The sequence below is a fragment of the Blastomyces gilchristii genome, assembly GCF_000003855.2.
Source record: "Blastomyces gilchristii SLH14081 genomic scaffold supercont1.12, whole genome shotgun sequence".
Classification (NCBI taxonomy): Eukaryota; Fungi; Ascomycota; class Eurotiomycetes; order Onygenales; family Ajellomycetaceae; genus Blastomyces; species Blastomyces gilchristii.
Window position 1 is genome coordinate 1,179,175 of NW_003101671.1, and position 16,276 is coordinate 1,195,450.

General features: G+C 36.0%; 4 protein-coding genes across 4 annotated transcripts; 3 read left to right on the plus strand and 1 right to left on the minus strand.

Annotated features, from left to right (window-relative positions):
- Positions 1-3,643: 3,643 nt before the first annotated feature.
- Positions 3,644-4,204, plus strand: BDBG_17328 (uncharacterized protein). The gene has a single exon (XM_031725077.1). It carries the CDS (start codon positions 3,860-3,862, stop codon positions 4,007-4,009), a length of 150 nt encoding a protein of 49 aa, XP_031579210.1. The 5' UTR covers positions 3,644-3,859; the 3' UTR covers positions 4,010-4,204.
- Positions 4,205-11,122: 6,918 nt separating this feature from the next.
- BDBG_05871 (uncharacterized protein) lies at positions 11,123-13,425 on the plus strand. The gene has a single exon (XM_002623651.2). The coding sequence runs from the start codon at positions 11,394-11,396 to the stop codon at positions 12,525-12,527; it is 1,134 nt and encodes a 377-aa protein (XP_002623697.1). The 5' UTR covers positions 11,123-11,393; the 3' UTR covers positions 12,528-13,425.
- Positions 11,123-14,477, minus strand: BDBG_05872 (formamidopyrimidine-DNA glycosylase). Its single transcript, XM_002623652.2, has 2 exons — positions 13,411-14,477; positions 11,123-13,330 (listed from the first exon to the last, which is right to left on the minus strand). Exons 1-2 carry the CDS (start codon positions 14,007-14,009, stop codon positions 12,793-12,795), a joined length of 1,137 nt encoding a protein of 378 aa, XP_002623698.1. The 5' UTR covers positions 14,010-14,477; the 3' UTR covers positions 11,123-12,792.
- On the plus strand, positions 13,665-16,190 carry BDBG_05873 (caffeine-induced death protein Cid2). Its single transcript, XM_002623653.2, has 2 exons — positions 13,665-14,940; positions 15,070-16,190. The coding sequence occupies exons 1-2, from the start codon at positions 14,805-14,807 to the stop codon at positions 15,585-15,587; spliced, it is 654 nt and encodes a 217-aa protein (XP_002623699.1). The 5' UTR covers positions 13,665-14,804; the 3' UTR covers positions 15,588-16,190.
- Positions 16,191-16,276: the final 86 nt, after the last annotated feature.

Sequence of the window (16,276 nt, forward strand, 5' to 3'; positions counted from 1 at the left end):
TTGAAATATTATCTCTAACACTTATTAGAATAATAGATGTAATAAGCTTCACTCTATTCTCAAGCATTTCATTTGAGATATCTTGATCAGAATTTCAATATAGCTCATTCTGTCTTTCAGATTTTAACAGTTTTATGCTTTCTTCAACTGCTTTTCAATCAGCTTTTTCAAAGTTATACTGATTAGAGAGAAGAGGATTTTCACTCATTTATTTTTCACTCAGTTCAATATTAAATTGAATAATCTCATGACCTGATTCTGATGTCTCATTTGAATCAATAAATCAGTTTACAAGTCTTCTTTTCATTAGATTTTGTGACATGAAGATTAGATCTATAATAGACTTCTGTTTCATATCTTTTCTAAAGAATGTTTGTTGATCAGACTTATTAATCAAATCTATTGAATGCTCAAAGATTTATTCAACCAGATTATCAGCTCTCACTACTCTCTTGCATTCTGAATTTCATCAGAGATGATGTGTATTGAAATCTTCTGCAATTATAGAGTTTCTTGATGAAGTTATGTTCAGAAATCCTCTATTAATTATTCAGATATTGTTATTTTTCTTCAATAACTTTTCATTATAGATATTTATAAGCTGTATAGTATTAAACTCATTTTCTTTATCTATAATATCACTCATCAGAATATCAGAGTCAGATATGATATCAAATCTTAGATTAAATTGATATCTTGATCTCTTTCTTTCATAGATCACTACTCTTGACTTTATCTCAGACTTTTGAGATAAAAAGCAGTAGTAGCTTGAATGAGAAATGACATATTTTTACTCAGCATCAAAATTCGGCTTCTGAAGCAGTATAAAATCAACTTTTTATTCAAATGCAATTTGAAGACAAGAATAAATACAATTTGAGTTTCTATTCACATTATTTTAAATAAATGTAATTTTTGAAGAGTTTTTAAACTTTTTTTGTTGTTTTTATTGTATATTTATACTAAAAGAGAGTAGAGTAGAATCTAATCACTATTATCAGATAGTAGATTATAACTGTTCTGAAAAGTAGGAATCTCAACTGCTTGCATTATATCTAGTTTATCATCAGAGTCATTTCTCAATTCTCTAATCTTAACAGAAGTTTGAGAATTCAAATTCTGTTTACATTTAGCTGAAGAATTGAAGTTTGAAGACTTAGATAGTTGAGAGTTTCTTCTTTTTAAGCTTGCAGTTATAAGTCTACTGGCTTGACTCTTCTCTTCAGTTCTAGATTGACTTTGAGCTTCATCTTTTCTCCAGTTCTTTTGAGTTCTAGAAGCAAACATACATTCTTTTGAGCTAGATGCATGTTTTTCTTTGCAATTAGAGCACTTAAGCAGAGTATATTGACAAATTTCACCTCTTTTTGAGCATGTTTCATATTTATGCTCACTAGTTTTGTGATCTCTGGCACAGAATGCACATTTTAAGTCTTTAAAACATGAGATTGTAAAGTATTCATATCTTTGACAGTTTGAACACTGTGTTTGAGCTTTGAGATTCATTCTTGAGTCTTTGTATTCATAAACTCTCATTTTCAAACCTGCTACTCTTACTTCAGAGATCTTTGACTGTTTAAGTGTTTTTATATATACTAGAACAGAGGCATTTCTCCTGCTTTATCTGAACTCAATTGAATTTAGTCATACAGGCTTCTTTCTCAGTTGAATAGAGTTGTATTCTTTTAATTCATTTTTGAGAAGTAGCATTTCTTCTTCACAGTCAAAAATTTCAACTGAAATATTATAAAGAATGAATTTATCTCACTTTTCATCTCTTTCAGATAGAATTATTGTGTTTAGCAAAGATTCTACTGCTGACTTTCAGAGATTCTTATTCTGAATAAGGAATTCAGCACTGAATTCAGACATTGTAGTCAGAATGATGGAGTTTTCAAAGAATGATGACTCAATTGAAGCTATAACTGATTTTTGAACTTCAATATCAGTTATTAACTGAGAAAAGAACTGCTGATTAATTTCATTTCTGATTCTGAAAATGAGATTTGAGTTTAGCTTGTTTCTTTGCAGAATGTCCTGGTTTGAGACTTTGAGAATAAGTCTTCTATTTCTGAAGATTTGAAAGTTTTTCTCTTTTTACATTTTCTTTTTCACTTTTCTATGAATAGAGGCATGAGCAGTATTCTTCTCAGTTTTCTCAGAATTTTGAGTAGATTTTGAGACAGCAGGTTTAGAGACAGCAGATTCAGCTGCTTGAGCATATGTTTTCTTCTGATTTAAAGAAGAAGAAGAAGTAGAAAAAAAGGAAGAAGAAGAGCAAGATGAAGAGTCAGTGATTGTACTAGGAATTTTCAAGGTTTTTTGAACTGTGTTTGAGATTTCAAGTTTGAACTTGATCATCTCCTGTAGTTGTCTAGCCTGAGTATGAAGAATTAACAGAACTTCTTCATTCATCTCACTCAGACACTGCTTTTCAAGAATCTTGCTTGCTTTTTCAAGTTTCTGTATTTCAAGAACTTGTTATTTCTCTATTTCTTCTTTCTTTCTTCTCTTCAGAATTTCAATCTCAGAAATAGTATTTGAGAAAGCATCTTTTTCCACATCAACTGAGTGTATTTTTGAACTCATTATTTTCACTCAATGAAAAGTTGGTCAGACTGTTTCAATTGAGATATTTCTAAGTCTGTTTTCAATTGAAAAGTTGGTCAGACTGTTTCAAAAGAAGAATAAAAGACTTTTGTGTATAAAACACCTGATTTTTTTCACACTAGTTCAGTAACTAGGTTAGATTTTTGAAGAGAATCTAATAAACTAAAATTAATTTTTAAGATAAATCAATAAAATCTTTACAATCTCTTTCTTGGAATACAGTGAGAAAAAGTATGATATCAATTGATAATAAACCAGATGATATGACAGTTTTTGAGAGAAAAACTGACAAAAAATAAATCAATTTTTTGCAGAGAAATTGATTAAAACTATTCAATTTTATTCTAAATCATTCAATTCTTCTCACACAATAAGTGTGCAACTCAAATCAGTTAATAAAGAGTATAAAAAAGAATTAAGTATTAATGAAAGCTCTTCAGTCACTGAAAAAGTAATTCTTATTTAAAAGAATATGAAATTATGACAGAAAACAACTCTGTTTTTAATTCTTTGTAAGAATATTGTGTAAAACTCAGAGAAAAACATCTTACTTTTTTAAGAGAAGTAAAAAACTATTTCTAAGATCTTTTTTTTTTGCATTAACTGCTGCAGAAGAATGAGATAGAAACTGCTAAGATATGCACTACTGTATACTCTCTATCAAGACTTTCTCTCTTCAGAATCTTGATATTATAGAGAATATAAGTCTGTTTCTATATAATAATATAAATATTGCCAGCGGGATGTAGAGGAACTGGTTATTTATATCTCAAAATAGAAGACTTTGTCAATGATTATATCAATATAGAGTTAATTCTCAAATTCAATAGAAACCTAGTATTGCTGTTCTCAATCTCTTGCAGAATCTATTGAATATTGAGATATTAAAACTAGATTTAATATATCTCACTGTGCAGGGATCAAAGGCTCAGTCAGACCTTGAGATATACTGATTTTATAGTTGTTGTGTCTGCTGATTATGTATCAAGTACAGTTGCTGAGGTATCTTTTTGTACTTTTCTGTTGGGGATGGGCCAGATTGAGAGGGGTGGTACAAGGGTGAGACTTGGCATTGATGTCTAGATACACTGAAGACAGACCGCGGAGGTTGCACTTCAGAAGTGGCTGTTGATTATGTGCTTGATATTATCGCCGAGGTATCTTTTTGTATTTTTCTGCTGGGGATGGGCCAGATTGGGAAGGGCGGTACGAGGGTGAGACTTGGTGTTGGTGTTTTGGAACATCAAAGATGGACAGGGTTTTCGCGGAGGTCACTCCTCAGATATCTCCACAACTACAGATCGGGGATCTTCCAAAATCGAGAAGATTGGTGCATATGGCTAGGTCTCTTCACCTTACAATTTGTATGGCAATTTGGCCCGGGGTTGTGGTGTGGTAGGGGAGAATGGGGGATAATCCCACGCAGGAGTTCTGAACGACGTCTGGTTCACATTTGGCTGGATAACTCCACCACCACACGGGGTATGCGGTCGGCGATGGGGTCAAAATGCTCGTATGATCGAGGGCTTTTCGATGGATCTATCGGCGGGTTCTTATTCGAAAAATCGAGCGAGTTCGTGGTGGAGCGGTTTGAACTATCTTGCTTTGGCTCCTGCACTTTTCTATATAGAAACATAACAGATCTTAAGACTTGTTGAAATTCTGTTAACTATCTGTCTGTGAGTTCATATTCAATCTGATAATATGATCATATCTGACTTAGTCAGCTGATTACAGCATCATTTTTTCAGTCACTATTAAAGCTTGATAGCTTCAGCAGATCTCTCAGCTTGATATATTTCATACTCAGATTCTCATTCTGCACAGCAGTCTCTGATGATGTGTACACTTCTGAAGAGATCATGAATAATCATGATAAGATCTTCAGGTTTAATGTAGTTATCTGTCTGTATAATCATTCAATCTTCTGCTGCAGGCCTAAGATCTGGTTTTCTCTATTCTTAATAATGATGATGATTATGTCAGCAAAGCTCTTCATAGTGAATGCTTGATTCACAGCAAATGTCAATTATTGTTTGACTTTCATCTCAGCCTGCTACTGTGTACACAAGGCCTTGATCTTGTTTAAAATCCTCATGCATGTACAGAGCTTCAATTCCAGTTCAGCAGTTTCAGCTGCTTTTCTTACTGCTTCAAGTAAACCCTCTGAGAGATTCTGCATATCTTTCAGTTTAGATAGCAGAGAAGAGTATTGTTTATATTAACTAGAGAAGATATTCATTTCAGTGATTTCTTATTAATTATATGATATCTATTATTATATCACTGTATGATTTCTGTTATCATTGTATAACTCTGATGATGATCACTTTCTTCTTTTTTATTCTTCTTTTGAGTAGAGAGCAGACTTCTTTAAATCTGATTCACTGCTCTCATTCTCTTTCTCACATCTCATCTATTCACATCTCATATATAATATTCATCTGAGTGTGAAGTTTTCTCTCAACAAGTAAAGCAGTATTAATCAGATACTCTTTCACTTATCACTCTTTATACACTATCTTTTGAGACATTCTAGAACTACACTGGCATGATAACTATAAATTGCTTCATAGATAAAATTATCATGCTCTGAAGAAGTCTGCACTTCTCACTGATTTTTAGACATGCTATCAGATGTGATTCAAAGGTTGCTTAAGCCAGCATATGATTACAGGTGTACACTGGCATCTTATATATTATACACTAAATTAATTAGCAGCCGCTATGGCCTCTTTACACTCATAAGCAAGTTCAGAAGCGGCCGCGTTATTATCCGACAGTTGTACGTTCTTCCGAACCACCGTACATTCTTCCGAACCACACACAGATGATCTTAATGAACCCGCGAGAGTACACTATAGAGTGTAGTGATGCCTGTGAACAGGCTGAGAGAATTCAGAAGATTCAGAAGAAAGCTTATAAATTCTTAAGAAAGGCTCAAGAGTATCAGAAGAGATACTATGACTTCAAGCATATTATAAAGAGTTTTAAGAAAGATAATAGAGTCTAACTAAGTCTAGAAAACATCATCATATAGAGATCTAGTAAGAAGCTGAATCTCTTACAGACAGAGTCTTGTAAGATTATGAAGAAAGTTAGCTTACAGTTCTATAGATTAAAACTGTCATCTAAGTTATAGATATACAATGTTTTTTACATCTCTTTGTTTCATGAATATAAGAAATTCTTAGAAGAGAACTCTGTGACTCATCACTCTATTCATAAAATACTAGAGAGTGAAAGAGAATATCAGATTAAAGAAATTATTAACTCAGAGAAGTGAGATTATAAGCTCTGATTCAAGATTCAGTGATAAAAGTATTCTGATAAGATAAATAAGTTCACTTGAGAATTATCTGAGTAGATAAGACATCTGCAGAAGCTGAGACATGACTTTTATATTATAAATTCTAATAAGTCAGAATAATATAATCTTTACTAAGAATTTAGTTATAATAAAGATATTAACACTGTTATTTATAAACTCTAGTCTATAAAATAATAAGTTTCTACTGAGATGAACAGTCTGCAGTGTATGTAAGAAAAGAAGAAATTATATTCTTATTAAAGTTAAAAAATAAGAAAATAAACAGAGCTGTGAACATAATTTAGAGATTAATAAAGAAAAAATAAAGAAAACTCACATTCATACTCTTAATATCTATGATACTCAATCTTCTTATAACTATCAATTTCTTTCTTCAAAGAAGTAGAGAGTATTATATCTGTGATACAGATAATTATTGCATTTGACATGAAGACTGTCAGAAATGCACAGACTTCAGAGAAGCTGAATATCAGAGTATACATAGTTGCAGCAGAGTCTTGAAGACTGACTGTCTGTATATGTAATCAGATATCTCTTATAAAGCTGTGTTCACTCTCTCAGTTGTGCTGAAGTATTCAGCCTGAAAATAATTAAGATATGAAGAGAGAGCTCATCTGCTCAGATTAACTCTTATCATGAATTCATGACATTCACATTGTCTTGATTACTCAGATTTTATAAGTATCTGAGAACTCATCTTTCATTGACAATGAGATTGTGAAAATACACTGTAATGTGAGAATCATTGATAGAGAATCTAGATATATTTGCATATACCTGATCAGAGATTGTGCAGGTAGAAAGAGAATAATCATAGATCTGTAAGACTGCAGAAGACACTGATAATATCAGAAGCTTTACAAGAACTGTCAGCTAGAGTCTGTAAGGAATTACTTATAAGAAGACTTACAGCAAAGAGAGAGACTGTGCTGCTTAAAGTCAGAAGCTGGTCTGAGAAAGGCATGAAGTTAGCCACTGGCTCAAAGATCAGATACAGTGATAGAGCTGAGAAAGATGAAGACACAGTTATAAGCAGCAGTGTCTCTGCTTCATCAGCCAGTAAAAAGTGATCAGAGAAGTTGTGAGAACACTCATGAGAAGCTTAACAGCAGTCAGATATTATTATAAAGATATTGAAATTAAAAAAAAAATTTTATTCTTGAGAAGTTCTTGAATTAATATACAGATATTGTTAGAAACACTCTCTCTCTGTTATCTGAGTGAAAACACTTTATGAATAAATGAGAATACTCACAGTTTGTGAGATGAGAGCTGTTATAGAAAAAGAGAAAAGAAGGTAAGATTTTACAGACAGATCTGAGATATTTATACTACTCTAAAGAGATTTGCTTACACTGTAGATAATCTCATAGAATAGTCAGATTACTCTAGTAAACAAGAGTGATTATGAATTACAGGCCTGAATCTTTCTATGTGACTATAAAGAGTGATTACAGACTGTGAATATCTTAATTCTATAATTCTACAGAGTTAGTGAAAGAATGAAAAATTCCTCACAATTCTACAGTGTTAAAGAACAATGATTCATGAAAATGAGTGAAAGATTAACTTATGAATACTTCTCTTTGATAAGAATAATCTCATAGAGAGTGATTCATCTGTGAGATGAATCTATGTAATGATTACACAAGAATCTTATAAAAATAATTAAGAGTCAACTGAAACCCTTCTATATAAAAGATGTGAGATGAATCTGTGTGATAGTTAGAGAAGAATCTGTAGATTATAAAGAATCTTATAGAATAAGAAACTGAGTGATAGACTCTTTTCTCTTCACAGTAATAAGAGATTTTTTCTCACTGAGATTTTTATAGATGTGAAGAGTTTTTAGTGAGTATCACTGCAGTGCTGAGCTGATTCTATGAAGTCACTCAGTGAAAGGCTTCACAGATGAAGTCTTAGAGAGAGAAGAGTATGTAAGAAATTCTACTTCTTACAGATTCTTTATCTCTATTTCTATCTCTTATATAATTAATAGAGCTAGCAGCTCTTGACTACACACAACTATATAGACTGAAGTTCATGAATACTATTCACAACTCAGCTTGAATGCTATTATACATTTGACTCTCACATTTTATCTTTCTACTGTGAATACTTCTAGTAGTTAACAGTACATATCACATCAAGCTGCAAACACCTGAATAATCATCTGCGAGCACTTATTCTTACATAATTATAGAAATTCTCTTTAAATACTGTTCATATTCTCTCTCTTTAGATAGTTCACTTATTTACAAGTCTATAAGAGATTCAAGCTTTTCTCTTCAGAGAGATATCTTCTCATGATCAACTTTTTCAACATTTAATAAAGAAAATTGATTTTTAATCAGTGAGTATAGTCTGTATAGTTGAGAGAGTATTTTCTTTAAAGAATTATTTTCATTTCAATCAAGAAATCTATTTCAATCCAGTTCATTTCCAGAGTTAATTGATGAATTAGAAGATATTAAAATACTGTAATTTATAAAGAGTTTTTATATTCTGAGCTGAAATTTTCTGATTTTACATATCTGAAATTAATCAATGTATCATAGTTAACTCTATAGATATTAGAAAAACTCTGAGATCTAAAAGTTCTCAGGTAGATGTTATAGTATCTGACTATATATATCTATAATTGAAGAATAATAATAATAACAATAATCTATCAGAAACTCAAGTAGCTATAAGAAAATAACTGAATTCAGAAATATCTAAATGTGAAGAGATGAAAATTGATCAGATATAATCTGTTAAAACAGTTATATACTATCTTTTAATAATTTTATTTTATTATAGTCTCTCTTTACTTTACTTTTTCTTTTCTGTTCTTTTCTATCTACTTATTTAATATGTCTATCTTTAAGACTTTGTTCTCTTTCTTTTGTCATGATATTTTCAAATGATTTCAAAGTATTAGAAGATGTTAACATACTGTAATTTATAAAGAGTTTTTATATTCTGAGCTAAAATTTTCTGATTTTGTATATCTGAAATTAATAAATGTATAACCGTGTCATGCTTACTCACTCTCTCTAGTGAGTGTGTCACAGTGTACAGAAAATCACATTATACAGAAAATATTTTAAATATAGTAATCTTTAAAAATTAATTAATAATTATTATTATATCTATCTACAATATAAAGATTATCTATATACTTATTAGAAGATGTAGAATTCACTGTAGATTAAGATTCTATAGAATTATCTTATTATAGTTAAGTAACTAGACTGACCATGTGACCGTGTCTGAGACCAGAACCAGATTTTTTAATAGTTTCATTATCAATTCAACTGATTTCATTACACAGTTTTAACATTAGATAGTAGTCTCATACTGTTTTAGTGAGACTTACTGTCTACTCTTGTCACATTTTTCAAATGAGACTATGATTTTCACTTCTCAATTTAAATTATTTTTATTGCTTTAAATGACTTTAAATCTCATTTGAGTATTACTAAAAAGCATTACTTTTTAAAAAATTAAAAATAGTCTAAAAAAAACCTTAAAATGTCTAAAAATAGTAACTTTATGCCAAGAATGAAACTAAATGAGATTAAATGAGATCACTTTCTCATTTTTTTCAAGTAATGATTTCATTTTAAGATCTGATATATAGTCACTTTGCATGTTTTTTTAATAGCTAGTCCCAGCGGGATTCACGCCAAGAAATGTATAAGATCAGATCAAATGAGATTAAATGTGAAATTTATAGTCTCAGTGACCAGTCTATAAGTGACTGTAGATTTTATAGATTTGATTTCAATTAACTAAAGATTCTTATTAAATATCTTTTTCATCTCATCTACTCTACAGATTATAATCTTGCAATTGACATTCTTAATAGTGAGAACTTCATCTACTTGCACCTGTCTGTAGAAGAATTTAATAACTTAATATCTATTTACTTAATAATAATCTGTAAGTTCACTCTTACAGTGCATGTTCAATTCTGTCTGAATCATACTACTCTTGAAGATCTTGTTCAACTGTCTTGTCAAATCAGATGTAAGAGTATTCTTTACATCTTCTAAGATCTTGACTGCTGTATTGATTTAATGATGTAGTTTTGCAACTATCTCTGAAGAGATTAATTGCAAAGAGACAGTTAATGATTAATCTGCAGATGATGAGATAAAGTGATTATATATATTATTATCATCATTATATATATTGAGATCTGAGGTATTATCAATAATAAGAGATCTCAATCAATTGAGAATTATATTGTGATTAACTGAATACATTTCACAGTTAGCAAAGTCAGCTCTCACAGTATAATTAATGAATTCAATACTATATTATCTGCACTGACACACTTTATTACTGTTATTAACTCACAGAAGTATAATGACTGTATGATAGAATTCATATCTCTAAAGACAGTTATAACTCACTATTTATATTCTTCTTCTTCTTGAAATTTACTCTCATCAAAGTTGTAGATATCACATTGAAAAAAATGATATTAATTAAAGACAGCTTTATATTAATTAAATTAGTTAATAATGAAGCTTATATTCTTATAAAACACTTATTTTAAATTCATGAGCTTTTGCTTGATCTGTTTATAATCTGACAGATGTTTGATAAATTAATATACTCATATCTTACTTACTGTGAGAGATGCAGTCTCTGAATCTGTATAATACTATCTTAATATACAGTTTATAATGACTTCAATATACTTAATAATAAATAAGTAAAAATTAATATTTAACTGATGAATTCATATCTTAATTATCTCTTTCTGACTGTCATTTAATACTCTATTCAGTGAAACTCTTATAGTTCTTGATTTCTTCTCATTAATTCTCTTATATAAGATAATATATGAGACTTTGAATTCTTATAACAGAGATGTGATTTTTAATTTTAAATTACTTTTATACATGTCAACAGCTCTTTGTAACTGCTTCTCAGTGTAATTAGAAGATTTAGACATGATTATAATTAATAATAATTATTTAAAGATGAAGAATAAAGATATTGAAAATATTTTCTATACAGTGTGATTTTTCATACACTGTGATACACTCACTAGAGAGAGTGAGTAAGCATAACACAGTTAATAGTTAACTTTATAAATATTAGAAAAACCCTAAGAACTAAAAGTTCTCAGATAGATGTCATAGTCTCTGACTGCATACATCTATAATTGAAGAATAATAATAATAATAATGAACAATCAACCCTACGTTCTTCCGGTATGGGTTTGTTCTGGCCTTACCGCTTAGATAACTAAGCCTGTTTTTCTGCCGGCAGAATCTCTTATCGCGCTCACCGCCTTTGAGGCACCTGCCAGCCTCCAGCCCGAACCCTGACTTGGTCCATTCGCAATTAAATACTGGGCATATCTCTTTTATCCGGGGAGACTCTGAGTGCGGCATGCTACTAGTCTGTTAAATCCCATTGAATTTGCTATCCCAATTAAATATTATTGAGGATGGCCGATCCTCCAAATCGCAAACTGGTGCAGACCGTGCTCAATCTCCACCCGGAGCGGAGACGGGATCTCGGGACCTCCCGCTCCCCATATTTCGTCCGCCAGTCCCCAAACGGCGATGTAGCAAACGGCCTTTCGAATGACTCCCAAGACAGGATGGAGGATATACAACCTACTCCACCCAGACTGCAGTCACAGGAGGTATCCAACATCAGCACATCCACAGATTCAAGCTACGACGCGGGCCTAGAGCGGAAACGCGCAATTCAAGCCCGCCGCAAGGAACTCTCCGCCATAGCTGCTGAAACCACCTCCTTACTCCCCAATATCCTTGCCACCGCTCCTCATGCCCCTCCGAAGGGATACCTGTACGCCCCTCCACAGCCGCCCCGCCTCTCCCATCACTTCTGTCCGAACCTTCCTCCCACTGCCATCCGCATCCACGACGCAGACACCTTCGACACAGCCATTGGCTTAGAAGAATGCTCCAAGTTCATCACTATTAAGGACAAAAAGCCAGTATGCGTGCTGAACATGGCAAATGCGCACAATGCAGGCGGAGGCTGGAAGCGGGGGGCTTTGGCGCAGGAAGAAGCGCTCTGTTATCGAAGCAGTCTCAGCTTCTCTTTAAAGTTACGCTATTATCCGCTTCCGGAGATGGGGGCGATATACTCCCCGACAGTGCTAGTGATTCGGGCAAACATGGATGAAGGCGAGCATAAGCTGCTCGATTTGTCGCAGCCGGACAAGCTGCCCGTTGTCAGTGTGATTAGTGTAGCAGCGCTCTGTGTACCAGATGTTAGGACGAGGGAAGTGCCAGGATTGGGAGTTAGGCAGGTTTATAAAAACCCTACCGATCGCGAAATCATGAAGGAGAAGATGAGAGTGGCTCTGCGGACTGCGGTAGTGAATCAACACCGGAGATTGGTGTTGGGGGCCCTGGGTTGTGGAGCGTTCGCAAATCCGAAGGAGGAGGTAGCGGATTGTTGGGCTGAGGTCTTTCAGGAACGGGAATTCAGTGGTGGGTGGTGGGAAAGTATCATATTTGCTGTGATGGATGATCGGGGTGAGGGGGAAGACGGGGACGGCAATTTTGGGGTGTTTTATCGAAGACTAAATGGAGTGCTTGTTTAAGGTTGATATGTATACCCAGATACCCTTGATTCATAGCAGGGGATAGTTTTGCGCACTCCTCTATTATAGATCGTCTTGTGTTTTATATCGACGACTAACCAACGAAAGAAAACACGGACAATAGATGAGGGGAGATGTTCAGCCATGGGCAGGCAAACTACTGAACGAAGGATATATGGCTCACGAATTATGAAATAGCGAAACCGGCTAACGTCTCGATTATTGTGCTTTGATTTATCAAATATGCAACTGAATTCTTCCCTGATTACTTTCTTGAACGTAAGGATCTCCCGTGCTTGGGGGCGGATGGCGCTTCAGTCTGAGCTGCAACCTCCTTTTCATTTTTTACCGTTGGTTCAGCCCTTGACTTAGTCGTAGCTTTCTTGGTGGTGGAAGGTTTCTCGTCGTCATTCGCCGCTCCTCTGCTTAGCTTCTTTGTAGTAGCGACTTTCTTCTTTTTAGGGGGCGGTGGCTCATCGATCTCCGTAGCCTCATCTTCCACATCTCCTGCAACTGGACCTGTCCTTTTCTGTACAGATGGTACTACAGCACTGGTGCGACCACCAACGGTAATGAAAACGATTTTGTCGCCATTGGGTAGCCTTTGCGAATGCTTCTGCTTCCCCTTAGTCCACCGATGTTTGAACAGCCAGTCGGCTGGAAACTTTTCGGAATCCCCCAGGAGATCAACGGAAGTTGAGCATACATAGCTGATTGCCGAATGGAGCTGTTCGATCTGGCCCTGTTCGATGGTGTTGCTGTACTGCTCTGGGTGGATTTTGGCATGGTACAATATTTCGTCTCTGGTAGTAGAAAGATTTTGGTCAGTTAGATTACGCTCCGTCAAAAAGGCAATGGGTATATATATGTGGAGCGAACGAACCCCATCCAATTTCCAATTCCACTGATATTTGATTGGTCGAGTAGTAAGGCTTTGATAGGAACTTTCTTGCTCGCCAGCTTTCTCGACAACCAATCCAACGTCATAATATGTTTATCCAAAATAGGATCCGGCCCATTCTCCTTCAGCGGGCTATGTTTTCTAATATCGGCTCCAGGGCAGTTGACTAGGCGAACGCGGCCAAGTCGCCGTGGATCAACGAACGCTGTTTCGGATTTCGAGGCATCGTCAATCTGGAGTATAAATTTCCAGAACTTGGGCGGCCACTGCGATTCCTCATTATTCGCCGCTGTGGTTCGCCTGTAATGCGTGTTCATAATTGTGAACTTAAGCCAACCGGTCATGCCAAAATGCATAACAGGATGAGGCGGGGAGGACATGGTTATCCAGAAATATTTCCCTTGTTGTCCCGAGCCCACAATCTTCTTTCCCTCCATATGTTTCTTAAACTCCGCAGCTGTTGTTCCAGCTTTGCCAAAGACGATTGGGTCATCTTGGACGTGGACTTTGGTGATGGTATTGCCGACTAGATACTTGCGAATGTAGTGGACAATTCGTGCCACTTCGGCTAGCTCAGGCATGATTGCAGCAATTTAAGACGAAACTTGAGGTGTGTCTGGAGGGCCGATGTCTGTGTTATATTAAATATGAATTTGAATTTGAATGACTGCGCCTGACCCTCAATCGGTATCAAGGTAAAAGTTTTGATGCGTGTCTCCGAGCTTTGGGGGAGCGTATGATAGCCAAATATTGCTTAATTTCGTCCAAAAAAAGCATAAAAATCCTGATAAAGTTAGGTCTATTTGGGGAAAGCCAGTGAACAGAAAATATGAGGAATATCAGAAGCACTCTGGCTGCGCGGTGTTCATATCGTATTTATTGTACTCAAGGCAGACGGCATCCAGGCTAAAAAGCTAGCAGGGATTAGTCATCACGGACATGCAGAATTAAACCCCAGCATGGATGATCTGGAATGGCAAGCTTGGGAGATCCGGACCTGGGACATATCTGCGGTGAATTCGAGAGTTTGATCGATTCGCCGGGTATGAGTCTTGCAGAAGAATGGATTTCTTCCGGCGGAGAGGAAAGAAAGTGGGACGCGTTCTTCCGCAACACGCAGTCAGGTGACCTGACGTCGTTATGGGGCTCCAGGCAATTTGCCGACAATTTCCTAGCTAAATATTTAAATATTCTTGTTACATGTTTCACTACTTTATTTTATCCCCTTGTCTTTTTGTTGGTCTACTAAATATAGAAAAAAGTCATTGGGGTTTTTATTTTTGAATCAAACGCAACTTCAATGATCTCCCGGATACAACAAAATCCAACCCGCAACTAGCCAGCTATCAACAGTTCGAGCTATCACAAACAGATTCATGCCGGAGTGGTTTTGGGCTAAGCTATCTCCCTCAGACGACCAACCGTTGCCACCGGCAAAAGGGGAAATGTCCCGGGCTCCTTCTCAGCCAACTCTGTCTCCGCAATTCTGTTTCAACGAGCGGGCCCTTCGAGGTAAATGCCGCCTTCTCACATTTGACACAACCCCAAACAAACCCAACCACATCAGATATGTAAAGCATAAAAATGATAAGATAAAACTAAAAACTAACGGATATATCCTTCACTGGCATGAACCGCTAGACTTCCTCCGCATTTCCCGATCCACAATAGACGACTCCATTACACAAAATCTAAATGCCCTCCTCACCCCAGCACAGAAAGGGTTCGACCCTAGTATGACAACTACCCGACAAACAGATTTGGGAAATAAGGGCCAGATAGAGCCAGAAAAATGCCGCTCGTTCCAAAATGATGTTCTCTTCCCCTCCTGGCAAAACCGCTCCGACGTCCTGAATTACTGCGCTGGCGTGGCGACGAGTCCTGACCCACACGACCCAGATCTCCTACTGCGCCTGGGGGAATCAGCAAAGGATAGAGAGAGGGTGGTCGACGAGCGATTGGATCCGTATTCGGCCAGATTTTTCCCGCGCGAATCCAGGACGGAATCGCTAGCTATGTTGCTGAGAAATGAAAGGGGGGTTGAACGCATTATACGATCGAGGACGTGGGGTTTGATTACGGAGCGATGTGGTGGGGGATCTGTAACCTGGGAGGATGCATTAGATCTCTGGCGGGAGGAACAGGATCGGAAGCAATGACCGGTGCCCATCCGTCCTTGTGGGTTTGTTGTGTGACAGACGTCAACTCTGCAAACACTACCATCCATCTAGTGGACGGGGACGGTTTCAAAAGTGTGGTAAGAAACGAAATAAAAGGAGGCTATAGGGTTCTTCTACCTGCGGTCTTTTTTGTCATACGAGTCGGCATACAAAGGATGATCCATGTATGTGGTGTACAGATATCCTGGCTCGGACAGGGGGGTAAATGTAAACTACTGTATAAATTCTCACTCATGTGCTTCTCGGTTAGGTATTCATATTAGACACAATAACTACTTCTGCAATCATAGCTACCAGGGAGAGGCCATACTCCACTTTCCTATATGTTCTCCAGCTCAAAGATCACAAATTGTTACGATTGAAACTTACTGCACGAAATTTCAACTCGCAGTTCTAAGCGCCTGCCTCCTTTCCAACTCTCTCTTCCTTAGCCCTCTTCGCCAGTTAACTTCATCCGGGCTAAGAATCCATCACTTGGGAGGCAAAGTGATCTCCAGATTGGTAAGGGTGCAGAGATGTAGCAACACAGGCCTCCGGCAGCAGATTTTTGGACAGAGCCAGGACCTAACAACGCGCTCTCAGCAAAATGAGAGAGCTCAGTGCAACCATAATTAACTTGAAGTAGTTGGGCTAGGTAGAACTGGAGTTGCGTCCGACCCGTCTGAGCA